Consider the following 27,102-nt stretch of genomic DNA (forward strand, 5'->3'; position numbering starts at 1 on the left):
GCACTGAGCTCAGCTGGATTTTCTCCCAGATAAGAGTGCACAAAACTGCAGCCTAACATCTCATCTTATCCTTTTCTGTTCAGAATTAAGTGTCACAGAGGTAAATGGCTATGGTATTGCAGCCTAAAGCTCCCTCCTATGTACATTTGTATGAGACTAAGTCTGGTGGAATGTAATATGACATCCAGGTATTCAGCAGCCTCTGACACTCTTTTCCTGTAACCAACTTCTCCTGGATGTCTGCTGCAAACTCTCCTTGATGATTTTCATAAAGTGGATTAAGGCATTTTCATTCCACCGGATCTTTGCATATGGGGTCAGAAGGGGATGGTGTTGTTTTTTTAATATGGAAATTTAAAACATGATTTTATTGATAGAGTATACTGTTGCTTTCTTGTAATTTGAATTGTAGTGGTATTTTTGCAAGTAGTCTTTCCAGGCTATTGGCAATTTTTTAATGGGGGGGTGGGCAAAAAAGAAACTTGAATAGGATTGACTGCATATTATTTGATCATGAACTGAGTATGTGGGACTGGGAAGAGTCTTCATGCCATCACACTTTCATGTGAACACATGTATGTACTCAACTGATATGTGTAATGAGCTCTTTACTGGCATATGGGAGACTGAGTACTCGGATAGCAGACCAGTACTCACACAACAGGTCAATGGTCTGGAAACATAGGGTTGTCTTGAAACAAGTCATACTCAAGACTAGAGCCGTTGAAATAAATGGAGATAAGTCATGTCCATTGATTTCAGTAAGCCTACTCTCTTGGGTAGCTGGTTACAACCCATGGTCCATATGATCAACTGCAAAGCACAATATGTAGACATAATTACTCTTACATTATATAGCAAAACACTTTGCTTGATGGTTTATTACTGGAAACAGTATCAACAGTATCCTTCACATTTTTCCACAAGTCTCTACTCAGAAAATAGCTAGCTTTCGTTATAAGATTGATCTCAACACACAAAGGTTGTGTAGCAAACACCTGGCATCGCCAGCATCACCCATTTATTTATCAAATGTAGCTGTGTTACTTTTGTTATGTTATGCCATTACCTGGACATGAGGTTTGCAACTTGCTATGGAGCCCCTTTCGAAAGACTTTCCTTCTGAAGAAATCAGTATGCTCCTGCGAGCCAGTGATCCAACTCTGCTAGCAAGCATGTTGCTGGTGAAGCTCATTTTCCTACCAGAAGCTGAGGACGATGCTAACTTCTTCACTGTGCTCTGCTCTTTTGAGGTCCTGGTTTAATAAAAAAAAGAAGTGAGATTATGTGCCAGAGCAGTAGCTTCAAAATGGAACCATTCTGTCAGTTTTTGTTAGCAGATTTTATTTTATTTAATAATTCACAAAACACTTTGCAGTAAATGCTCTCATCCTTTTCAGTAATTGCCACAGAATATTAAGAGATTCAATCTCAGGGATTGCGTAGTCTTACACACTCAGTTTAAGTGTGAGTTTATCACCGTCCATGGATATCCTTGCAGAAGGACTGCCTAACTGATCAAGCCTTTAACTATCACAATACTATCATATATTGTGAATCCAGTAAATGGTAAATGGAAGGTAAATGGCGTTTCCATGCGTTGCTCTGGTTCACCAGAAGCGGCTTCGTCATGCTGGCCACATGACCCAGAAACTCCCTTGGCCAATAAAGCGAGATGAGCGCCACAACCCCAGAGTCGGCCACGACTGGACCTAATGGCCAGGGGTCCCTTTACCTTTACCTTTATATATGCTACATTTCCTCTTTTTTGTGCTGCATAAATAGCCTAGGTACAGGGTTCAAAATTAGCAGGGCGCCAGGTGTATTTTGCACCTAAAAGTCTCCATTTGTGAAGGTATTCAGAATTTATTCTAAAAATATATTAACCATGTTTCACTTATGTGAATTGCATATGAGTTTGTGCTCTTATCAAAATAAGTAAAAAATTTTTCTTCCCCCCACCCATTGGCAACCAGACATTCTGTTTTGGCACCCACAACCCAGGTCCCAGAAGCTGTTTGGCTCCTAGCTTTTCTATCCCAGTTTCTAACACTACCTAGTTATGTGGGAAGGATCAGAAACATAGCTACTGTGCCTTCACACTACTGCCTCAGTCTCTCTGGTGAAGTCTTTCTTTCTTTCTTTCTTTCTTTCTTTCTTTCTTTCTTTCTTTCTTTCTTTCTTTCTTTCTTTCTTTCTTTTTCCGCTTTGATTCAGGCACCTTTATTTTTTATGAGTATTCCCAAAATTCACGAGGCAGAAAGGCTTAGCTGTTATGTTATCACAAAATGACTAACATTTATTGGTACTTTTCCTGTGAACCCAAACCCATTTTCTCCCTAGACATTGCTACTTGATGTGGTAACCCATTGGTACTTACTTATTGATGATGATGCTCTGTTTCCTGCCCCTGTTGAGCAGGTTGCCTGCAGTAGTGTTGGACATGGTTGAGCGTTGTATCTGCCTTCTGGCGGGACGAAACACTAGAATAAGCAGCAACCACAATTACCACTATGGAAGAGGATAATGTGGGGAAGGGCTTGGGGTAGGGAGCTCTGAAAAAATAGGACCAGCTCAGTGCCTGGGCCACTGGGATATCAGTTTAAAATCTGAGCCCCAAAAAGAAACATTCACTGCAGCGCCTGTTTCTCTCAACAGCTGCTGCTTCAACAATAAACTGTTTACATGGTTACCATGGCAGCTACCTTTGGAGCATGCAGCCGTGTGATTGGCTGCTAGTGAGACAGAGAAGCTAGATCAAAAGACAGATTGGCTCTCTTACATTTGCCTGCAGCCGAGACTTGTTGCTCCTTGTGGAGAAATACTAACTGCACCTCCTTGCCCCTTGTTGCTGCTGCTGCAAGTGCCAGGGATGATTCTGGAATTGAATCTGCTCAGTTCAAGAAACTTCATTCCCATGGTCAGTGAATGCTGCACTTTATATAAGGAAAAATTGCACAATCCACTCTGCATGTGAATTTGACCTGCTCTTGTCCATTCTTCTTTCTTGCAGTCCTGAGTTGCCATGCAATGCAATCCCATCTACTAGTATTTCTCCCTCAGTAATGTTAGATTCCCATTGCATCAAAAACTTGACATACCTTAACGTTGAAGCACACGTTTTTGCATGAAGAAAGTACCAGGATATCTCCAGTTATATCTCTCAGGATATCTCTGGTATCTCCAGTTAAAACGATGATAATCCTGAAAAGGCAGAAGTTTCATGTGTCCTGAGTTCTCACGTCTGGGAGGTGGGGAAGTGACCTGCCCTGGATACAGTTACACTCCACTGGAACAAGCAGGATTGCAGCTTAGGGGTGCTCCTGAATCCAACACTGCTGCTGGAGGCTCAGGCATCCTCAGTGGCTAGGAATACCTTCTTTCAGCTGCAGCTGATTGACCAGCTACAACCTCTTTTGGACTTGGCCACTGCACTCCATGCTCTGGTAGCTTCCAGGCTTGGAATATTGCAATGTCCTCTATGTGGGGTTACCCTTGAAGACGATGAAGAAGCTTCAGTTGGTTTAAAATGCAACAGTCAGATCTCTGTTAGAACCCCTGTTTTAAAACAGCTGCACGGTTTGCTGGTTCATTTCCATGCCCATTTCAAGGTGGTCACGTTACTGTTTGAAGCCCACAAATATCTGACAGATTTAGTTGAGATTCCTGCATTGGGTGAAATGACCCTCACGGTCCTTTCCAACTTCTGTGATTCCCTTCAGAACCTCTTAAGTGCTAAGATTGGCTGATGGGACTTTCTTAGTAGTCCCTCTGCCTTCAGAGGTTTCCGGGTGTTGGTCTAGGAGAGGGCATTCTCTGTGGAAGTGCCTAAGTTGTGGAACTGTCTCCACACAGGTGCGTCTGGCACCTTGAATGCTGGAGACACACCTCTTTGCCCTGGCTTTTGGCACATTATGTAGAAGTAGGTGTTCTGAGTTGCATGTTAAAGTGTTTTATATGCAAATCCAAAAAGATCAGTACTCCATAAAGATACTATGATTGCATGACTAAATGTCACCAAAGTGCATGATAGGAGAAATATGATTGCACTTAAAAGTAGATTGTTTTATGGAGCTACATCATACATTTCCAGATGCTTGACTCGTATTGTCAGCAAGGAAACCCATATATAATGTGGATATCTATACAAGTTTCAGGAAAGAGAGAGAAATCTTGCATGAGATTTGTTTCTAGTACCATCATTAAAATGTATGATTAAAATTTATTGGTTCTCTACCTTTCCAGTCTGCCTTGAATGGTTTTGACCTAAGTTTCATATCATTTATTATGTTTTGAATCTGATGAAATACCTTGGTAAGACTGTTTCATGCCATTCTTTCCATGAGACAGAAAATTCAGTCACTTTTGTAGAAATATATATTTACTAAAAGTAACTTTAGACAGGGCTGCAGTCTGAGTTGCCTTTGAGAGCATAAACCGCTGGAGGCTGGTAGGATACCTATGTAATAATTTTGTTCAATTACACAATTATAGGCTGAGCATATAATATAAGGATGCAGAAGGAAACACACAGGATGGTTCAAGTTCTGATAAACTTAAATCAGCTACAAATATGCAAGGAATTCATCTGCACTTGTAAAGATGGCGGCATTGATGTGTGTGGTAAACATAGTCAATAGTTATGTGGGTGTTTTGGGTTGGTGGTTTTTTTGTGGGTGTTTTTGTTTTGTTTTGTTTTTGCATTCGCTGCAAAAATTTAGAACACCAGTGCCTGTTCAACAAACAGTGTATGCATGAATGAGTGATTGGATCCATACAAATTATTGTTGTCTTACATGACAGGGGTATATCATGCATAAAAATTGTTCGTCAAAATAATGAAATTGGCTACAAACACTAAAAAGATATTATTCCGAGTTGAACAATTGGAGGGAAGGCCCTGTTTGGTCGAGATCCAGCCCTGCTAATAGACTACAAAAATAATTTCATAGTGCTCAACAAATACCACTGGACATCTATGAACAAATGAAATGCACTCTCTCCCTCTAAAGCACCTCATAAATAATTTGGTTATTTACTTACCAGGGACGCAGGTGGCGCTGTGGGTAAAACCTCAGCGCCTAGGACTTGCCGATCAATGGTCGGCGGTTTGAATCCCCGCAGCGGGGTGCGCTCCCATCGTTCGGTCCCAGCACCTGCCAACCTAGCAGTTCGAAAGCACCCTCGGGTGCAAGTAGATAAATAGGGACCGCTAACCAGCGGGAAGGTAAACGGCATTCCGTGTGCTGCGCTGGCTTGCCAGATGCAGCTTGTCACGCTGGCCACGTGACCAGGAAGTGTCTGCAGACAGCGCTGGCTCCCGGCCTATAGAGTGAGATGAGCGCACAACCCTAGAGTCTGGCAAGACTGGCCTGTATGGGCAGGGGTTCCTTTACCTTTTCATGTACTTACCTGTTTGAAGTCAGAAAGAGATTGGATAAGGGTGAACTGAGGACTTGTCCACTTTGAAGCAAAACATGGATTTGCACCTTCCTGTCTCTCTATTAATGTAGGGGCATCCATGTGACATCCTCCCCATCCCAGTGGGATCCTGGACTTTCCCTCCCTTTTAAAGGTAAGTTGTTGTTTTTTATCCTTGCCATTTTGAACTTTCAGAGGACTGAAAACCCTGCACTGAAAGAGGCAAAGATAAGGTAACACAAAGTTACAAGCAAGTTCTTTGTTTTGCTACACTGTGGACAAGCCCTAGAACACAATACAGATAAGATGGAGTTGCTTCTGGTGGAAGGCTGAGCAACCTGCTAGATTCTGGATCTGCCTGCCTTAAATGAGGTCACCCTGAAAAAAAAAGTTGATGGTTTGGGAGTGCTCCTAGAAGATGGTCAGATAATGGGCATGGTCAGAAGTGTAATGTTAGCTGGTGTGCCAGTTGTACATTGTTCTGGATAACAAGGACCCTGCAGTGTGTTTCATACCCTGCCATCAGTTCTGAAATGTTCTGAAGATTGTTGAGTTGTTACATGAAATAAAGGCAGATTTAATGGTAAGGGGAATGTAAAAAATAAGTCTACAGTGCTGTGGGATTTGAAAGAGACAGCTGCTCTTAAAGAATGGTTAACAGTCCAGTAGCTTGCAATGCATTTGTACTCCACACAAGAATCAAATATAAACAGAAAAGAGCTTGTTTGAGACATTTTAACCACAATTTTATTCTACAGGAAATGACAACTTTTGAAAACGTATCTTTTGTAACTGGAAACCAGATTAAAGTGATGCATCTAAGGATTTGGATCACATTAGAAACTCATATGTAACATTTCTGTACATGTAACATCTGCAGGGAGGACCTTTTTTGGGGGGAAACTAACTATTATTTTTGTTAAAAAAATATTTCCATTATATTTTGCTTTGTGCAGATTGGTAGTTACCAGCACTAGTCAGGATTTGGGAAAAGAACCAACTTGCAATTATATAATGTTAAAAGAAAAGGCAGCCAAGTATTTCCCATAAGCTAAATACACTGTTTATATTATCTTTTTTTACTTGAAATACCATGTGCACCATGTGAAATACCATTGCAGTGTTATAGACACAATGCATATTCATGTATAATTATTTTATCACAATGCATGTTATACTGTATATGTACTAACATGCACTGTGATAGTATGGTAATTGTGTTAGATTGAGACACAATTTTGCAAGCTAAACCTAGCTTGATAGCTTAACTGAAAGGGGTAATGGTCTATAAATGATGCAAATATTCCCTCTCCTACGGGCTCTCCCAAGTTTCTCCTTTATGATTCTTTTTAGAAAAGCCACTATTGTTTACAATATTTGCAATTTCCGCACCTATGTTTAAAGTACATGACTCCCCACCCCCAAAGTCCTGTGAACTGTGGTTATTCCTCATAGAGTTACAATTCTCAGCACCTTAACAAACTACAGTTCCCAGGATTATTTGGGGGAAGCCATGTTCTGTAAATGTGTAGTGTGGATGTGACCAATAAGAGCACACACAGAATGTTAATAAGCACTTCTCTGAGTAGGCAAAATGTAATTGGTTTTCTGCTTCAAATTCTAAACAGGGATTTCCTGGAAACTCACATTTCCGTCCCATGAGGTCTAGGATGCAGAAGTGACACAATCCAGAGCTCACTTAAGCACATTTGAATCCACTGAATTCAAGGGCTTAGATGCATATAATCAAATGCATGTACTTGTGAACAGTATATAACGAAGGCAAATAATTAAGATGCATGAGAATCTGTAACACACAATCAAATTGTGAAACAAATAGCTGGGAACAATAAATAAATTAGAGCTTGTTTAATAAAAGTTAAAAGCCCATGAAGCAATTTTAAGAGAGACTTTATTTCACTTTATCCCTTGATTTCTCTGTGGATTCTAAAAGGTTGTGATTGCCTTTAACACTTAAATTACTGCCCTGTATTTAGACATATAAATTATAATCCATAAAACTCTAATTCTCTTTATGTAAGTGATCATTCAGACTCATTAGATTATTTAAATAAAAACAATGGCCTCCTGATGCAAACTATTTGCAGTGGCTTATCTGCCTGCAATACCAGCAAAATTTCTCTTTGACATAGTTTCATGGTTGGCATCTGTCCGTCTCAGGAGACAATGGAAGAGTGTGCCTTGAAGTCAGAGTTCCTCTTGTGGCTGTGGAGACCAATACGGGAGAGACATGTTTCGTTGCAACTGAGGCAGTTTGAAATTCATGAATTCCCCAGTAAGGAAGACATGTCCAGGCAAGTTAAAATGACACCTCTGATTTCATCTTTATAAAGCTGAGGCACACTTGCATAGGTTTATTGAAATCTCTTTGTAGTTACATACCTAGCAAAGATGAGGGATTCCAAACAATGACATTGTAAGGCCGCAATACTATGTACTCTTAAATGGGACTTACTGTACTCTTAATCAATGTACACATTCCTGTTTACATCCAGTATGTTTGCACCAGTGGTTTGGAAAAGCAGTATACACACAATGTTAGCCACAATCCATACCTGTTTTGTTGTTTCTTATGAAATACTTTTGATGTGCCCTCCCCAAGCTTAGATATGAATTGAGGAAAAGAACGACCTAGCTGTGTTTTAATCCCTTCTGTAATGTGTACAGAACCTAAGCAAGCATGCTGTGATTGGGCCACTAGCACATGACTCCAATCCTATGCCGCATTAATACCATGCAAGTCCTGCAGAAATTGGCGGAACTCGCTTCCAAGTGTGCATGCATAGAATCAGATATACAGTCACCAGGTAATTTCTGGTTGCACTCTGCACCCGGCAGCTACTGCTACTAACCAGTCTGTTTTGTTATTGTTTATTACTTTGACCAACAACAACAGCACATCAAGTCATCTCAACAGCATCCTGCTTTTACCCATAATGCACCAGATTTTACTAGACTCATCCCTATAGGCTTAAACCGGGTTAAACCTTGGTTCCACATAGGGAGCAGTATTTTTTAAAAAACCAAATGTCGACAAGCAGCAAATCTGATTAGGAGAGGGTTTTAATTTCAAAAGAGGGGAGAGGTCTTCTGAAACAAGGCGGCGATAGCTTCTTAGTTTTGTTAGCTCAAGATCGCCTAACTTCCTGTTTCTGCATCTCCCTCGCACGCACGTAGTTTATGAGTACAGTACTGCTGTTTCACCTCAGGCAAAGGGCCAAACTATACTTTACGTGAGAGGCTTCACGTATTGGGTTTTTTAAAAAAATTAAAAGCAGAGGTGGGGAGGTCGCGTCAGGGTCGGTCTGTGGCGCGCTAGGAGGGGAGAAGTTAACCTTTCCCGCCATATCTTCGACGAAAAGCTTGTCTTCCCACCCCCAAAACTGCTATCCCTAGTTGGGTGAGCAAATGCTCGGGACGAAGCTAGACGTGATGTCAAATGATCCCTGATCGGACCTTCGCGCGTTTCCCCCCCCTTTTTTTTAAAGACCAATGGCCGTGAAGGTAAGAGAGTATTGATCGGGTCTTGGCGGGGGAGGCATTCACTCTCCTCTCACGTATATTCCACATTTAATACCCTCCTTGCCCCTCATGGGGGGGGGGGAGAGGAGAGGCGGGCTTTAACATGTCATTGAATGCATATGCATTTCTATTTTCATGACACGAAATTCGTCCCGCCGACATTTTTTTTAAATATGTACGCTTTGAAATACGTAAACGTTATCGAAAGGGAGGGGGAGGAAAATAAAATCAGTGTGGGGAGCACAAGCTTTCGGCTTTCAGTGGCTAAGCTCCGTTGCCGGCTTGAACCGCAATGAGCTTCTCGGGGTTGTTTTTTTCATTTTGGCGGGTCCACTTTTGAGTTTCTGTCAGCCCGGGGAAGTTGCGTCATGCCCCTTGCTTTGGCTAGCAGCGAGTGAATATGTGTGAATAACAAACTACCGGGGGCGGGGGGGGAGAGAAAAGGCGTTATGAACACGGCGCCCCCCCCCCCTTCTCAGAGGGACCAGAGGAAACCGTTTATACGGTTGGGAGGCGAGGCAACGTCTCCCCGGCCCAAGGCCCCGCTCTGAGGTAAGAGGCTGGGAGAGCGGGCGCTCGAGTCTCGTGACTCCGCCGAGCCGCTCGCGCTCGCCGAGAGAAAGGAGGAGGGGCGGCGGCGGCGCGGGCGCGCCCACCTCGTTTGCGCGGTGACGTTGGCTCCTCTTCCTCCCCCTGGTGGCTCCCCGCTTCCTCCTTCCCACCACTACTGCCTCACAGAGACCGTGACCCGTCGCCTCCTCCTCCTCTGCTGCTGCTGCCCTTCCGTGCCGTTTCCTCCTCTCTTCGCCGCGGCGGCGATGTGACTCCCCTCTACTGGCTCGGCCCGCCCCAGCTGCGCGGCGAACATGGCGGAGGTGAGCGAGAGCCGCGGGCGGCGGCGGCGGCGAGGGGGATGGAAAGGGAGGGAAGGAGGGCGGCGGGTAGAAACGGGGAGGAAGAGGAGGAGGCCGGAGGGGAGAGTCTAGTCGGGGCCCGGCCGGGAACTTGTTGCGCGGCCGCTGCCTGCCCGCCTCTGTGCTTTCGCTTCCCACAAGTTAAGTTCCAGGGGCGGGAAAGGAGGGAGGTCCCGAGACGGGCCTGGCGTGCTGGGTGGGGAACTTGCCGCCTCCCCACCCGGCCCACCGAGGTCCGTGAGGGCGCACCGGCCCTTCTGGAACTTGGGAGGATGGCTGGGTGCGGGGAGAGTTGGGAGTGAGGACCGGTAGGAGAGGAAATGTTGTTGTCGTCTCTCTTTAGGGTGGGGGAAGAAGAGGGTCGTTTACTATGATAGGGGTGGGGAGAGAGAAGCAGCTTTTCCTGCTCGGGGCCGTCAGGATTCGTCCCCCCCTCCAATTACGACCTCCCTTGCTTTCTACAGAAGCGGGGTGGGGGAGAAGGGATGTTCTTGGGGAATTAAGAAAGCTTTGTTTATCTTTAGGAAGACGCATTATGTTGAATTCCGCCCCCCCGCCCCCCACGAAAAAACCCACCTCCAAATCTTTTATTGGTAGGAGATTTCAGTCGTGTCTCTTCGGAAAGAGAGTTGCTCTTTCCCCCCTTTAAAGGGAGAGGCAGTATGCACTTTGACTAGCATTGTTCTGGCACATTACGTTGTAAAAAAATCTAAATTGGGCTGCAATATGATGTATTATCATCCACAGCACTCTTGCATTCACAGTTCTCCTCAGTCTGAGCAGTTCTAAGTGGTTTTTAGCTCAAGCTCCCTCACTACAACACTATGTGGCTAAGAGATGAGATTTTGCCCCAAACCTCTGAATGCAATATCCCATGGGCTCCCACAACTAATAATAATAATAAAAATGTTTGGGGAGTGTGTTTGCTTCAAGCAGTAGTATACGGTGCTGAAACCTGACGACCTTTTGGTTAATAAAAGTTTGAAGTTCTTTGATTTCATGGCAAACTCTTTAAATCAGGCTTGTAAATAACAGTTCACCTAGGCCTAGCTTAGGGGTTTATCCAGGAAGTGATGCAATTTATATTGTGCCCCCACCAAGCACCTAAAAAAGTGAAGCTCCCTGTTGAAGCAGCGGCATAATTCATATGATCTCTTCTCCACCCTATCCTCTTTTAGCTTTCTTATAGGGAAGAATCTTGTAAATTGGAGAGTTATCACTGTTGGCCATTGCATGGTTTTCCTGAGGCACATGTATCTGTAGATATGCAATGGAGTTAAAAGGGACACATCTGCTACTCCACCCCATATATTGCATTGCTTCTTAGGCCTTGGTCTCCTTAAGTAAATATCACTTCTTGGTGACAGGCTTTATAACATTTTCCCATTGAATTTATTTGTGGTATTGGGTACTTTTCTGTTAGAGTGGTTTATGAATGATTTTAAAAAACATAACAAAGCAATAAAAGCAATTATAACAATGAATAAGAATGGAGCAATATCTTATTAGTTGTGTACAACATGGGCTGGGGGGGGGTTCTACCTAGCGCCAAAAAGGTCATAAGATTTTATGCTAAATAAAGCAAGTTTCTTTCGGAAAAGCATGTCAGACCTGGGGCACCACTTCTGAAAAGGCTACAAACAGGTAGATGTGAGTACATGGACTAATCAAAACTACTGTAAGCTACTAACTTTGATGGATTTATTTGTAAGGCTGCTTTTAATGAAGCATCTTTTATTTTATTTAAATATCAAAATCAGGAAAGTCAACTTTTCTAGATCACTTGGTCATTTTTTTGTTGTAGAGATGGTGCTTCTTTCCTAGTTTTGATTGTGAGAAGGTGTTACATTTCAATATGTATTCTGCCCTATCAAAATTAACACTTTGTATGGAAACCTCCTTTTGCCGTAACTATATCTACACTTTTAGATGCGTTTTCATAGGCTTAATTTCCATTTCGTTTTTTGTAGTAAGGCGTGAGGAGTTACAGTTCTTTAACTTTCTGTTGCCAGTATGTCACAATCCAAGCTTGTATGTTCAGTGTAGGCTGTATATTTATGAAGATGAAATGTAGATAAGTTTCATTAGTCAGTTGAAAATATGAGTGTAAGTGCTGTATTCAAGTGGAAAACTTCCAGCACACTTGAGTGTGAGAGCTAAAGTTCCAAAATTGGCCAGGACATATTTACATCATTTTGGTATTGGCAGTACACTGTTGCCATATGCATTGGCATTATATTGCTGCTTTAGTAACATGAGGAATTGCCATTTCAGAGTAATATATAAAGTTATCAAAGTTCATGGTGCAATGTGCTTTTGTCTATACTTTGTGGACAGTTGTGTTCATATCACTATTGAAAATGGAATTTTGAGGATACATTGTAATCTGAGGAGAGTTCATGTAAACTCTGCACATTTTAAGACCAAATCCTTTTGCTGGCATATTTGCCTCCAGTGGCTATTGCTTTAAGACATTTTTGGGGATTTTTGTTACACCTCATCCTCTGTGGTAGGAAACAAGCTAATGTAGGAATACAAAATAATGTACAAAGGTTAGTGACTTTGGATAAAAGCACAGTAATGCACTTTGGAAATCAGTATTTTGTTATATTGCTCTAGTCATGAATAGTGAGTTCTGCAACAAAATCTTGCAGTGTATCATTGAAGCTTAGCAGAAATGATAGAAACCATCCTTCAGAAGTTCAGAATATTCCATTTCTCCAGTACTTCCCATTTCTGTTTCTTTTCTAGTCAAGAGTCAGTGTCACAATGCTCAGTTCTCACAGGAGTACTTCGTTGAGGCATTTGCCCCCTTTTAAGTATTTATTCTTAAATTTGTACTTCTGCAGACCTTGGGATTCCCCTGAATGTACTCTTAGTCTCTCAGTGACCCCATTTTGTCTTTAATCCTGCTCATTCACCTCCTGAGTTTGTTATTAGAGTGAGTGGTTGCACTTGCTGATGGAAAGCTGTTTCTGAAACAATTTATATCAGTAGTAAGTCCTGGGTCATACTAGCATACTTACAGGTGTAGTGGACCAACTTGAATTGGCCTGGGCTTTGCCACAGGTGAGAGAAATATATCACCATGGTTAAACTGTACCTTTTCCCTCCTCAAACTGTGCATGAATTTCAGTTACATTTTTACTGTATTCTTCCTCATGTTTTTTTGACATTTGTTAATATATTTTGAGAGGTAATATAAAGATAAAATGTTTGAAGTGCATTTATTTGTTTTTGGTATAGTTAGCATTTGAAAACTTGCATATGGCTTCTGTTCAGTAGAAGGGAAGTTAAAAGACTGAATTTAGTGGAAAGCATATTAGTGTGGGAGCAGCTTTGTTTGTGGGACATAACTGATGGCAGTGCTCAGAAATCCCAAGTAGTCACCATGTAATTATATCCTTAGAAACAACATAATTTAGGATACGTGTGCTTGATCTTAACCCCTCCCCCTCCCCAGTCATATGGACTATAAATAATTTGCAAATGAAAGGAGTACTTTTTGCCATTGTAAAAGTACTGGCTAGAGAATTTGGATTTGAGAATTGGCAGTTCCGGACTCAAATACCCATTCAGCTGTGAAGCTTCCTGGGTGGTTTTGGTCAAGATGCATTTCCTAAGGCTAAAACACTGCTCAGAGGTCTTTCAAGGAAGGACAGGATACAAATGTAGCAAGGAAATAAACAAAAATTCCCATGTCAAGAAAGTCTGCACGTAGTCATAGATCATTATTTCCTTATTCAAGGGATAATGCAAAATTTAACTCAAGTATGCATTTGTTGTTGTTGTTTAGTCATTTAGTCGTGTCTGACTCTTCGTGACCCCATGGACCAGAGTTTTTTGCAAATTGATCTTTTGGGGGGGCGGGAATTAAAAATAATCACAACTTGAGTTAAATTGTAACCAGCAACAATATAAATATGCATCTAGGCCAGATGTCACATAATTTACTTTGGGCAGAAATAAATACCTCAAGCATTTAGCTTCTGCAACAAAGCAAATAAAATTTTGTTAATTTTATACTTTTAAGAGTTCTCGTAGGCAAAATATATTTCATGATAAATACTGACTAGGAAATAACTAACCTTACAACTCTCTGTCTTTGGATTAGCTCTAGACTAAATTAGTTGAAATTAGGTCCTGTTAAAATCAACAGGATTTGTTAAGGAGCAATGCTAACTCCCCACTTGAACCAGTGAGGCTTTACAGAATGGCGAGGCTACCATTGCATCCACAAACCTGCTGTGCTCGGAGAATCTCACCAATGACACTTTACGCTTGTTGATTGGAAGGGGGAGCTCTGTGCCAATGGCGTGGTATATTTCCACAAATGGTGGTTAACTAGAGGCCAGTGGAGGCTGGCAAGGTTAGGTGCACAGATCCCTCTGTCCAGTTCAATGTAAACCCAAAATCCACTGAGGTGATTAGATTTCTAGTTGAGCTGGATGAGGCTAGGTTCAGCCAGGGCTATGCTGGCTGACATTCCTCTGCCAGGCTCAGGCTGATTGAGCTAGCAGTAGTCCACCTCTTGAACAGAGTTTGGAAAAGGGGTAACTTAGACCATGTTAACAAGTAAGTTTTGCTGGCTTCCTATAGTTAGGATTGTTCTGTAAGTCTTTTCAGCTGACTTCACTAAATTAGAAAGAATGTTAACATTGAATGGACAGTGATTTCCATTTTTAAAAATCAGCATCCTTTACTTACTCTAAAATAATAAATGCACCTGCACAAGAACTTTTCCCCCCTAAAATTTTTTATTGGTTTTTACAATATTAACGACAAACAAAAACACAGAACAAACAAAACATAACAAACATAAATCATACCCTTATTGAAAATAGCAGTTATTGACTTTGTAAAACGACTTCCTCGTTTCCCCTTAGTTGAATTTCATTGTATATCCTTATAACGGTTTTCCAAATCCCAATTTTGATTCCCTTTAAATTAAACATTAACATCTTTAATTCTTCTCTTTCTTGTATTAAACATATTATTTTATCAGTTAACATAAATACAATCATAAGCCCAATAAGTATCTGGAAGCTATTTCCAGTTAATTTAGCTTAACAAATTAGCTAAATAATCATTAAATTTCTTCCATTCTTCGTGGTGTTCCTCCTCCTTCTGGTCGCGGACTCTTCCGGTTAGATCGGCTAGCTCTTACTATTGAAAAGGCATTTTTAAGGTTTCAATATGACTTTTGGAACACTACATGGTTCTATCTTCTTGAGTGTACAGGGACAGTCAGCTTAATATCACGTATAAGTAAAGGTAAAGAATAAATCTTTTCCTAAGGTGGTGGTTCATTACCTTGGACAATCATAATATGGAGAACTTGAAAGTGCTGGCGTGACTGTACTGTTGTGAAGGAATTAGATAACTGTGTTGTCCTGCAAAAGCTTGTAGTTTGTGGAGTTTTTTGCCTGAGGATGAGGTAAATTACTATTAATCTGAGTGCACCCTGACAGGCAATGCAAAGGAGAGGGAAATGGTCATTGCTTGAACTGAGTCTACTTTGCAGCAAAGCAGCTTTCTGTAGATTATACCTTCAGTAGATGTGCAGCCTATTAACTGTATCTGAGCACTGATATTGATATAACTTCATAATGGAAACTGAGGTGGCGGAACAGTGTCTGCATTTTTCACCCTTTGGTGTGCTTTAGTCAGAGTGATGTGTAAAATAGACCAACAAGCAAAATTGCCAGTATTGCACATGGATTCACAGCTACAGACAAAAACTGATTGAAGGGTCATTCCATGCCAAATCACCTGATTTTAATACTTGACCATGCTCTCATGACTCAGATTTTCTTTAAAAAAATATTTTTATGTGTAGATACCTATGAGATAGAGGGACGCAGGTGGCGCTGTGGTCTAAACCACTGAGTCTAGGGCTTGGCAATCGGAAAGTTGGTGGTTCGAATCCCCGCGCAAACCATAACTAAGACGTGTATCATACTTGTTTTGTAGAATGGGCTAACCATGTACTTGCTATGTTTTAAAAATAAGGAGGGTGTTTTTTGTGGTTATAAAATAAATTGATTTTGAAGTAATTCCCCCCCCAAAAAAATACTTTTTTTGAACAACTTTAAAGTCTCTTTAAGCCTGAAATAACTCACACATTCACAAGAATAGTTAAAATTGTGCGCTCTTATGTTACAGTGTCATCTGATATATTTTAAAAAATAAGTTTTATTGATTATTTAATAAAAAATACAATTTTAACTACTGTTAATTTATCTAGTAAATTGAAACAATCCATTCCCTGCTAAAATTCAGATAAAGTACGGTACTTGACTAAAATAATCCAGACTGCTTCTTCCTTATCTGTGTAATGTAACTTCAGAGCTGAAAATGACTCAGTGTGACCTGCACTTGTCAATGAGCCATAGCGAAGATGAGGAACTTGGTGCCTCCTCATGTTGTTGGACTACAGCTCCATGATCCCAAACCATTAGGCCTTGTTGTCTGGGGTTCATATGTTGGAAGTCCAACAATATCAGGAGGGCCAAATGTTCTTCACTGCTGATATGTAGAGATCTCTGATTAGTACAGATGTATATAAGACAGGTGATGGGTAGCTTAGATGTGAGCTGGATGTGTGTCTCCAATGCAGGAGAGCCATAACTGGGATCTTCTTTTAAAAAAATCTAAATTAGAAGCACATACAGCCGCCTTCCAGTTGCTGGGTGAAGGGCTCATTGTTTCCCTGTGCCTTCTTCTAATCCAAATCCCTCCACCAGCTACTATTTCTCTTACCAGGAAAGCAGGCAGCCATAATATGGGAATCTCTGTTTCTCCCCTAGGAAAATAGCAGCTTTGGGTGCATTTAAAGAATAAAAACAGCCCCTATGCCACAGCCCCTATTAAGTTGCCTTCCCCATAACTGTTTATTTTAACATTATAGGAGATAGTGATTAAAGATCTCCAGCCTCTTGTCTAACTTTTCACTTTTGAATGAGGCATTCAGTGCCAAACAGTGATCAAAATTAGCCAGGAACCAGGCACATGCTGCACCTGGCTGTCAGTCACTTGTGACCAAGTGAAGATGCCTGGGTGCCAGGATGGGGCCTGACATCACCATCTGAAGGTGCATGCCTGGGAATCATTGCATCTTAACAGTTTTCACACACTAATACTACATACTGTAGAATTCTATCAGTTATATTTTATCTGTGTAATTAGAATGAATTTCAGGAACCAAAATGCTTTTTCTGTGCAACCTGAACAGGCGCGGTGAACAACATTATAGTTAATTGTTGTAGCTTGTTGTACCCCACATCACTACCCTGCTCAAAGTTATGAAGAATATTCTTACGTTATGAACGGTCTGTCTCACCATTAAGAAAAAGAGGTAGACGTAGGCCAATATATACGTAGACTTTTATATGTGAACTTTTATCAAGTCAACTGGACAATCAAGTGACTTTTCTTAAATTCTCAAAGTTCTTAACCTAGCTCAAGGTTGTCATCTAAACTAGCTAGATGTTTAACTGATAATTACATTCAGTCCATTGTTTGAAAAATAAGACTTTAGCGCCATCTTTCCCCCAAATGGCAACTAGACATTCCATTTTGGCGACTGTAACCTTGGTTTAACGAACCATTTGATGCCAAGCAGCCTTGCCCCCCATTCAAGGCTGAGAGCATTTATGTTCTCTGCCTTAATTATTGGGCTCTGGGACTCTAGGAGGCTCTCTCAAGATCTTGTGGGGCTCTCTGAGATGTCGCAAGAGTCTCTCAGAACCCGGTAAGCAAGGCGAAAAACTCTTCCCACACTGAAAAACAGCTTTAAAGCTCTATGCCTTGCATACATTTCATTTGTGTGATTTCAGCTAGCTGGCCATCGCACACATAAAGCTGAGGTTGTGCAAGTTAATGGTGTGAAAGTTGCAAGTTGACTGTATGTTTGTTGTTATTTCTTATGTATATTTTTGGTGGAATTTGGTGCTGTGGGCTTCCGTTTGTTTCATCTGTGCAAGCATTGCAGCTTTCCAGATAAAACAATCCCATGTCTCCTCCCCTTGTGTGCTGTTTTGATCCCCTCCAGAGCCAATTGGGGTGTGTTGAACGGGGAACCCTGTTGTGCAAACAGAAGTTCTTGTGCAGGTGAATCCTAATATTTTTATGTTATATTGTACACCTTGGGCTCCTTTGGGAACAAGGGTGATCTAGAAAGACAACTAGCAATAAAATAAAATGATCGTTGTGCTGTTAGAGACACAAATGACACTGTTAAGTGTTTGAATTGTTGACTGTAACGTTTGAAAAGCTAATTTTTTAAAAGGAGGGGAGGTCAGTGTTAGAAATTCAGCTATATAAGCTAATCAGCAAATGGCACCTTAAACCAGGTTACAGTCACCACAATGGAATGTCTTCTCCCACCCCACCCCCCCCGCAGATATTGGTGGTGGTGTTTATTTTCATTTCTATGCCACTTTATATTTTAAAGAAAAAAAATCTCAAAACTGTTTACAACACATTAAAACATCAAATCCAGAATAAAACAAATTCAGGCTTCAAGGAAAATATTTCATATCCTTCTCTGACTGCCATTTTGCTTTCCCCAGTCACCAGCCTGGCATCCACAGATCCCCACGTGGTTTCAATTTGACCTGCACCAGTCGCAAAACATTCCTGACGTCTGGCTAATTTCTTTCACTGGGTTGGAGATCCATTTAAACACACAGTGTACTGATATTATTTGTCATGTGTCTTGCATGTTGAGCGGCTTACTTTTAAACAATTTCCAATAATAGCTAGGGATGGAAAAAACTGTGTTGCATTGAGCTGAACATTGCTAGTCTGTATGTTGCAGGAATGCTAAAACACAACCTTGTTTTACTGGACTATCATAATGTAACAACATGTAGTGAGGCATTCATTACTCACATTATGAAATGTGAACGCCCTCACATGGTTGTGGCTTTTTGCATGTATATATGTTCTGCTTTATCAAACTTTAAAAACTAGAAAGTAGAAATGGCATTTGTTAAAAGTTTTCATGTGAAATGATGACAGATTTTTGTGTTTCATTGCTTATACCAAGTAAGATGCAGTTTAGAGATAACTTCCTGTGATGCACATATTTTCAGTTCTTACTGTTTTTATGTTTTAACAAAGGGTAAATGTTATGGTCTTTTGTTACATAGTGTCAGTCTTGTGGTATAGTGTGTTTTCTGTCAGATATTTATTTATTCAAAACGTAAATACATCTAGGCTGTTATATGATTGATCGAAATGTTGCAGTGAAAGTCAGAAATATTCAGGTTTATGCTTAATATTTCACAATGTATTGCAAAATATTTGGCAATTGTTCACTGATAACATTTTTCTTTTTTTCTTTCCTTTTTTTTTGATAGCCTTCTGTTGAGTCTGCAAGCCCAGGTAAAGTTTTATTCTGATATTTACAAAGCTTGGATAGAAAAGTAACTGCTGCAATTAACTATGTTCTATTCTGCAAGAGAATCTGGTCTTGAGGGGATATTCCTACATCTTAATTTTCATCCTCTGCTAAGCAAAACGTGGGTGAGCCATGTTGCTCTTACACAGTTGCCATTAACATGCCTTTGAATTTGCACTGGGGCAAAAAACGGCCACCTGTGGTAAAGGTGGTTCAGTGCTTATCAGACATACTTCAGAATCCCATGCATGAATTTGTTAAGAAGGGGGTAAAAGTTTCCACTTTGTCATGGATAAAGTCATGTTCTAGTGCTGGCTGAAATTAGCAACTTGCAGTCTTATACTGGTACTGAGCCCTTTCAGGCATAGTATGATTGGGCCAGGGGTTATCCTTGTTAACAGCTAATTTTGTCCATGTTAACAAATCATTGTATTTCTAAGTCTGACAGCTTCCACTGTTCAAAATAAGGTTGCCAGAATGAAAGTCTCTTCTTGCACAGCTAGTGCAGTATTGTTAAAAATGAAGTAGGGGCAAGTCATCAAGTTTAACTGTGTTTGTCTGTAGTATTCCCAATTCTGGGGCTCCCCCTGTGCTGATATGCTAGTCCTTTTTCTGTGGAACTGAATAACCAGGAATCCACACTGGGTTAGACTTAGTACATTATACATGTTGGGCATGGTGAATCAGGGTACTGGGCACTTCCCAAAAACCTGTATGTGGAACAGATAAAATAGTATGACATCTCTTCTCACTGTAGTACAAAATATAAAATTTTGTGTACTACAGGCTTCTTTTCAGTCATGTGCTTAAATAATTTTTTAGTTGCCCTGTTGTTGAAGTGCTGTATTCTGACCATCCACTAGGTATTGGCAAGTGCAGAGTTGTATGATTCATGCTCTAGAGTAGGAGGGGGAATTTTTTTGGCTGGGAGGCCAGACCTTCACAAGTCAACTTTGGCAGGTAGGTGGGATCACCCACCTCACTATCTGATGCCATAATGAAATCAGGTGGCTGACCTCTGCCAAAGTTAGTCTATGGAAATGGTGTGTAATAGTTCAGAGGGCTTGTTCTGCCCTGGGTGCAAGGCTTCCCAAATGTCCGGCAACCTGCTGCTTGTTGTTAGGAAGCACTGAGCACACAGTTCGGAATGCATTTTGCACAGTGCTTCCCAGGTGCCTAGTAATCAGGCGCTTAATTATTATAATAAAATTATTGAGCATTTGGGGAGTGCTGTGCAAGTGCTTTCCAAGGCAAAGAACTTGCAAAAGATTTTGCACAGCACTTCCAAAGTGCCAGACAGCCAGCTGGTTAGTATTGATTATAGGAAAATATTTGCACTTCCCATCACAAAAACATGAACATTTGATCTTTCCACCTTCTACTCTCAAGCTAAAAATCCAGCAGGAAGCCAACATTATGAGGTCATAGTTTTCTATACATGCACTGCTTTATAGCTTGACTCTGGGAATGAATTAAAAATCTACCTATATCTTGCTTTGTAACACTGGGTAAGGTTATAAGCTACAGTCTTTTACCTAGGGGTAAGTTCTATTTAACTCCCTAGGAATTACTTCTGAATTGTGTATAGGCTTGCACTTATTAGTACCAATGTTCATGCTTTATGATTTTTGAATCTGTAGCCTTCAAATAACACTATTTATTTATTTGTTGGTTGGTTGGTTGGTTGGTTGGTTGGTTGACTAATTATTTAGAGATTTGGCTTTTGCAGAAAAGTTTCACTGCTATATTAATCTTGGTTTTAAAATAATTTGCATGTGGTAATAATGATTTTATCACTTAAGTTTACAATGTGATCAACTGTGAGGTTAATCAAATTGTAGGAGGGTCTGCAACATCAGATGACCATGAATTTGACCCAACGGCTGACATGCTGGTTCATGACTTTGATGATGAACGAACTTTAGAAGAGGAAGAAATGATGGAAGGTGAAACAAACTTCAGTTCTGAAATAGAAGATCTTACAAGGGTAAATGCTAGAAAATATTTTTGAACAAAACAGTATTTTGTTTGGGAAGTAGTTTTGTCTTGGAAATGGTTTGACATTCTATTACCGGGGGAAAGGTGCATTTCTTAGTTAACAGCAGAATGGGGTTGTGTTAAATGGGCTTTGGGTGAAAGGCATAGGTGTAGGTGTGGGGAACCTGTGGCTCTTCAACTGTTGGACTTCAACCTTAGCCAGTATAACCAATGGGAGTTGTAGTCCAGCAATGTCTGGATGGCCTCATGTTCCCTATCCTTGGCACTAGGTGTTTTCAGGGTAGTTCCACCATATTCAGTCTACACCAGTGGTTCCCCATTAGCTAAGTATTGCAGATCTCTGTTTTTCAAAAGCCAATCCATGGACCCTACTATTGAAAATTTTGACATCTCTGTGGTAGTTTTTGTTATGTGAATGGTGCCATGGACCGTCTGGGTGGGTTACATGGACCCCCTAGGATCCATGGACCACCAATTGGGTACCACTGATCTACATTATATGACCACTTCTCTGCATCATGGGTACTCTGTCCTGATTTAGCAGTATACTTTATCCTCCTCTGTTTATTTTGTTATAGGGGTGTCATGTGAGGAACTCATGCTGACTAAATGAAGAGTCCCCAAGTGCCTGAAAAACTGTGTAATGGTACTTAAAAGTGCCAGTACCAAGAGGGGAAATAAGCAACTAAGCAAACATTGCTTAGCACCTTCTATATCTTCTGTTGCCCCAGTTCAGTTGCCCTAGAATTAGTTCAGTATGATCCATAGTCATGATCTTTGACAGGAGCTCAAATAAGAGATGTACAAAGTAGAGGTTTCTATAGTGTATATCAAGTACAAAGTTCATAAGGCTGTTCATTTGTTTTAAAGTATGTCTAATTTAAGCCAGTTGATTGATTCACTTTTCTTAAATTTATTTTTATTGCATTTTTAAAGATTTCATCATTATGTAGCTTACTTATTTAATTCTGAAATTAATAATAGTTTTGGACCAAGGGATGGGGACATAAATTTTTGGACTTGTTGGAAGCTATTTTGTGTGGGCAGCCAGTTTGACTGCCTAATATTTGACATAAAGTTGTGCTTTGGGGAAAAATATAGTATTTCAGTAAGAGGATTCTGAAGAGGGGAAAATACCTTTAATCAGTTAACTTGTTAATGAGTTCCTAGGATGAGTTGTAAAGCCCTAAGGAACGGTAAGGAAGCCTGGTTTGGGGAATAATAGTGAGCAGATTAGCAATGTAATGAGCACATTAAAGGTTCTGCTGTCAGTCAGTAAGCATACTGGTCATATCTGCACATCATGCTTATTGCAGTGTGGATGAGTTTGCCATGTCATCTAGGGTTACCATAGTCTGAAGAGCAAAAACCTGAACCCATTCGAGACACCCCCACCACCATCTCGCATCTCCGTTGCTCGCCCCCTCCCTCCACTGACCCCTTTTTTACCCACCTGCTCCCTCCCACCCTCCCTCCCTTCTCTTACCTTTGCTGTCTTTGGCCCCTGCTCAGGAGATGCTGCGTCTCCAGATGATGGGAGGCTAAGTGGCCCCGAGAAGGCTGTGCCAAGCCTGGCAGCTGCCGGAAACATCACAAGGCCAAAAAGAACCCTAACACAGATAATACTACTACTAATAATGGTCATAATAAACCCCCCAAAACCCAGGCACTTCATGTAAAATGCAAAAATCCACCCGGATGGGCATGCTGCCCCCCAAAAAGAGGACATGTCCAGGAACACCTGGACGTATGGCAACACTAATTGATTAGTTTAACAGCTTTATAGCCCATTATTTGAAATTAATCCTTGTTACACTGCATTTGTACCTGATGGGAACCCATAAACTGTGGCTTATCATGCATGAATGAGTCTGCTTTATGCACTCACACAGGGGGAAAACAAATTAAGATCCCTGACTTGGTGTTAAATCTAAACAGGATGGTAGTTTGTTTGACTCCAACAAACCATAGTTAGTAAGCCAAGGTTGATTCTTGACTCCTGGTTGTAGTTTGGAGTGGAACAGACCATTATTCCCTGTTGAGAGATAATCCTCAGGCTGTGAACGTGGTTTGTTTTCTCCCCGTGCAAGCAAGGAGGAGTGAAGCAAGTACAATTCACTCATGTGTGTGGTAAGTCATGATTTATGACTTACCGTGAAGTACAAATACAGCCTTAGTGCAAAACATAGTCAGTAGCCACAGACAACCTGACAAACCACAGTTAACAAAAATAGAAGACAAAAACTTCCAAAAAACCCCAACTGCAGGGGGGGGGGAGAGACTGGAGGGTAGAGCATCCAAACCTGAGACTCACTGTGGCATCTTCTATCAACCATAAACATGGCCAAGAACTCAGATTTCTTACTGTAATATTTGTTATAAGTGGTAGTAGCAAAATGTGTATCTCTTCAAAGTGCTGCAGTTTTTGGCATGGAGTACAGTGGTGCCCCGCAAGACGAATGCCTCGCAAGACGAAAGGGTTTTTCGGTTTTTGCGTCGCTTCGCTAGACGATTTTCCCTATGGGCTTGCTTCGCAAGAAGAAAGCCCATAGGGAAATCTCCGGGGACCGCTTTTAAATGCTGGCGGTTCGGAGCAAAGCCTTTCGCCCCCCTCCGGCCTTCAGAAGAGGTCCAGGAAGGCCGGCGGGGGCCGAAAGGCTTTGCTCCCCACCGCCAGCATTTTAAAAGCGGTCCGGGATAGCAGGGAAGCACTTCCCGCTATCCCGGACGGCTTTTGAAGGCAGGCGGGGGGGAGCAAAGACTTTCGCCCCCCCGCCGGCCTTCAGAAGAGGTCCTGGACGAAAGTCTTTGCTCCCCCCTGCCTGCCTTCCCGGGAGAGCGGAAAAACGCGCTGTGATTCTCCGCTCTCCCCGACGGCTTTTGAAGGCAGGCGGGGGGGAGCCTGCCTTCCCGGGGGCTTTTAAATCGCCCCGGAACAGCGGAGAATGTCCCGGGGTTTTTTAAAATGCTGGCGGGCGGCAGTGAAGCCTTCGCTGCCGCCCGCCAGCATTTTAAGATCGCCCCGGACAGCCTCCGCTGTCCCGGGGTTTTTTAGAATGCTGGCGGGCGGCAGCGAAGGCTTCGCTGTCCTGGGAGTCTTCCGCTGTCCTGGGAGAAGTCTCCGCTGTCCCGGGATGGCAGGCCTGGGGGGAAGCAAAGACTTTCGCCCCCCGCTGGCCTTCAGAAGAGGTCGGGGGACAGACTGTCCCCGGACCTGGTCTGAAGGCGGTTTCCATAGGAACGCATTGATTGATTTTCAATGCATTCCTATGGGAAACCGTGCTTCGCAAGACGAAAAGACTTGCGGAACGAATTAACTTCGTCTTGCGAGGCACCACTGTACAGTTAAGTTGCATATGATTGGATAACAATATGATTGGATAACAATATGATTTGCATATTATTTTATTGGATAGAGATGAAAAATCTATGGTGCAGTTGTTAAGCTTCTTAGGTGATACTCTGAAAGCCTAATCCACAAGGTGTGAAAAACCTTAAACTGCTATGTTTATAAATCCTCATAATAACAACCTAAGAAATCATGAGAGTTGAAGAAAACACAATGAAGTTGCTTTCCGGTCACGTCACAAGTCAATGGTGGTAGCTCCTCGCTGCTCTCCACAGGCAGTAAGGAGGTTTAGGCATGGAAAAGCCAGGATTTATGAGGCAAAAGTCCTGGCATTGTTCCCTAGTGGGGTCTGGGGAGCTCACTGCATCCTGCTGTGCCGCTCAAGCTTGTGTCTACCAACCTGAAAGGCAGAGCGGGTGCGACCTGGGTGTGTGTCCCTGCCATGGACGAGCCTCCATCTCTGGCATGATTTGTGGTTGGTTCCTCCAAAATTTGGACAATTGGCATTAATCAAGAGGCGCTCCTGGACTGACATATGCCAGTAGACTGCAATCAGTTATGTGCCCGAAGGACTGGTCTTGAATCTTTGAAGGTTTCTTTGACATTTTATTTGAAGCTTGAGAATCCTTACAACAGCCAGGAAAAAAAGGGGGCGGACAAGGTACTTTGTACTTTCTTATGGTTTTCAAGTGGTCTCCTTTTTCCCTGTCCTCCCATGCATAATGAAAAGGACATGTATAGCCGCTGCCATGTTATTCTATTTGTTATTTCGGAAAAGAGGGGGGAGGCTTTTGTCTATGCTGAACAAGGAATTTTACAGGGTTTTACTATGCCCTCCCCCCTCGACCGATGCTGAATAGACTTTATTTAAAATTATTCATGGACTGTTGTTGGAGAAATGCAGTGGGAGAAAAAATAATGAACAGATGCGGTAAAGAGGCTGAATTTGAGAAAAGATCTTGCTTTTAACTTTGTGCTGAGGAAGAACTCCAGAGCGGAATTTTAATGGCGGAGTTTGGATATGCACTTTGTGAGTTATTTATGACTGCAGCTCGTACGCTAGTCTGTAAACAGCAGAAGGAACGGAATGTAACTTTGTATCATCCAGATAAACACTGCAAAGAACTGAACTATGGAAGATAGTGATTAACTCACCCAGCACACCAGGTCTGGAACAACAATATATAGGAAGGACCACACAGGTGAAATCGATCAGTTATTTATAAAATGTTATGGAGGTGCTATTTGTAAGGTGAAAGAAGTGGCAAGCTGGAAGAATGGTTTAACGGCAAATGAAGGTTCTCAGCTGGACTTAAATAAGAAATGATGCGGCTATGCGCTGAAATGATGACGATCATGAGTTTGGAACAGGAGCAGGGGACCTGATTTTAAGAAATTGTATGAAATTAATTTGGTTTGATTTGTAATAATTTGGAAAATTAATAAAAATAATTTGGGGGGGGGAGGAAAAACAATGAAGTTTTCTTCGTGTTTCTTTTACTTGTTTTTTCCCCTCATGTTTCTGTAACATTTTCAGTTTAACTCTGCAGTCATAAGTTATAAATTTCAGCATGCTGGCAGGGGTGATGAGATATAAGTCCTAATGGGTTGAGAACTTTGATCCAAATGTATCACTCCAAACCACTCTTATCTGGTAGCTCAGTTCCTCCCCAGGCCACCTCCTCTTCTTCCCCTCCCCGTCACACCTCTATTGACCCAACTGCACACTCTCCTTGAGTGTTTTTGCCTGGCTAGAATGTGTCCGTGAATTCTGATAATCTTGCTTCCTTGCATGGAGGATAGAGAGGGGTGTGTGAGAGCGTGTGTAGAAACTAACCTAATGTACAAAGGTAGTATGTACAATCATTGTTACCATTCTTTCCTCTGGATCCACCAAGCGCTAGAAGGGAATGTAGCCCTTGGACTGAAAATATTTCTCTATTCTTTGGTGTAAATCCATTGTTGACCTGCAAAAATATTTCTCGGGGGGGGGGGATTTCCAACCAGAGCAATGGGATCATCATGTCAAAGGCAATAAATCTTATTCCCCCGCCCCAATGTCCTTGCCACACACACACACACACACACACACACCTTAGTTGTTGAAGATTAGATATTATTGTCATTTCATTCTGTAGAAACCCTCCCCACTCTATATGTGTGTATGTGTTGTAATCTGTGCCTACTGTAAAAGAAGTTTGCTGCTAATTCCTAAGATGGAGATCACCCAACCCCTGCTCCAATTGTCATGCCCCTTGTCCTCATCATTAGCATTGTCAAGTCCAACAAAAGGGATAGTGATCAGTCTCTGTGCTATTTTCTCTCTACATATTCAGAGCAGGAAACATTATAGAGGGAATGATTTTGCTTTTCTTGTCCCTGGGGGGTGTAGATTGTCATGGTATCATTGTATCAAACTGCACCAGTGCCTCATCCTGTCTTTGCTCTGCCTTGAAAAGAGCAGGATAGAG

The 27,102-nt window shown here is 41.7% G+C and overlaps 2 protein-coding genes across 9 annotated transcripts in view; one reads left to right on the forward strand and one right to left on the reverse strand.

Moving 5' to 3' along the window:
* Window positions 1–7,876, reverse strand: part of DNAI4 (dynein axonemal intermediate chain 4) — a 28,440-nt gene extending 20,564 nt beyond the window's left edge. For 2 of the 6 annotated variants that reach the window (XR_014169443.1, XM_081915736.1), the window contains exons 1-3: window positions 2,783–2,929; window positions 2,381–2,467; window positions 1,070–1,259 (exon numbers count right to left, since the gene is read on the reverse strand). Coding sequence is in view for 5 of the 6 variants with exons in the window: in XM_081915736.1 (XP_081771862.1) it covers window positions 1,070–1,259; window positions 2,381–2,467; window positions 2,783–2,919 (414 nt within the window). In the remaining variant the exon portion in view is untranslated. Of the gene's footprint in view, window positions 1–1,069; window positions 1,260–2,380; window positions 2,468–2,782; window positions 2,930–3,101; window positions 3,544–5,412; window positions 7,623–7,657 lie in introns of those variants that run through there. The other 4 variants (XM_081915740.1, XM_081915738.1, XM_081915739.1 and 1 more) reach the window with 4 other exon arrangements.
* A 31-nt stretch (window positions 7,877–7,907) lies between these two features.
* The window catches only part of MIER1 (MIER1 transcriptional regulator), a 41,008-nt gene continuing 21,813 nt past the window's right edge, over window positions 7,908–27,102 (forward strand). Inside the window, exons 1-3 of one of the 3 annotated variants that reach the window (XM_081915812.1) lie at window positions 7,908–8,946; window positions 19,244–19,268; window positions 21,126–21,271. In XM_081915812.1, the coding sequence (XP_081771938.1) occupies window positions 8,935–8,946; window positions 19,244–19,268; window positions 21,126–21,271 (183 nt within the window). In that variant the 5' untranslated portion in view covers window positions 7,908–8,934. Of the gene's footprint in view, window positions 8,947–9,561; window positions 9,840–19,243; window positions 19,269–21,125; window positions 21,272–27,102 lie in introns of those variants that run through there. The other 2 variants (XM_081915813.1, XM_081915811.1) reach the window with 2 other exon arrangements.

This window comes from Podarcis melisellensis (assembly GCF_964234715.1).
Source record: "Podarcis melisellensis genome assembly, chromosome: 6".
In the NCBI taxonomy this organism is placed as follows: Eukaryota; Metazoa; Chordata; class Lepidosauria; order Squamata; family Lacertidae; genus Podarcis; species Podarcis melisellensis.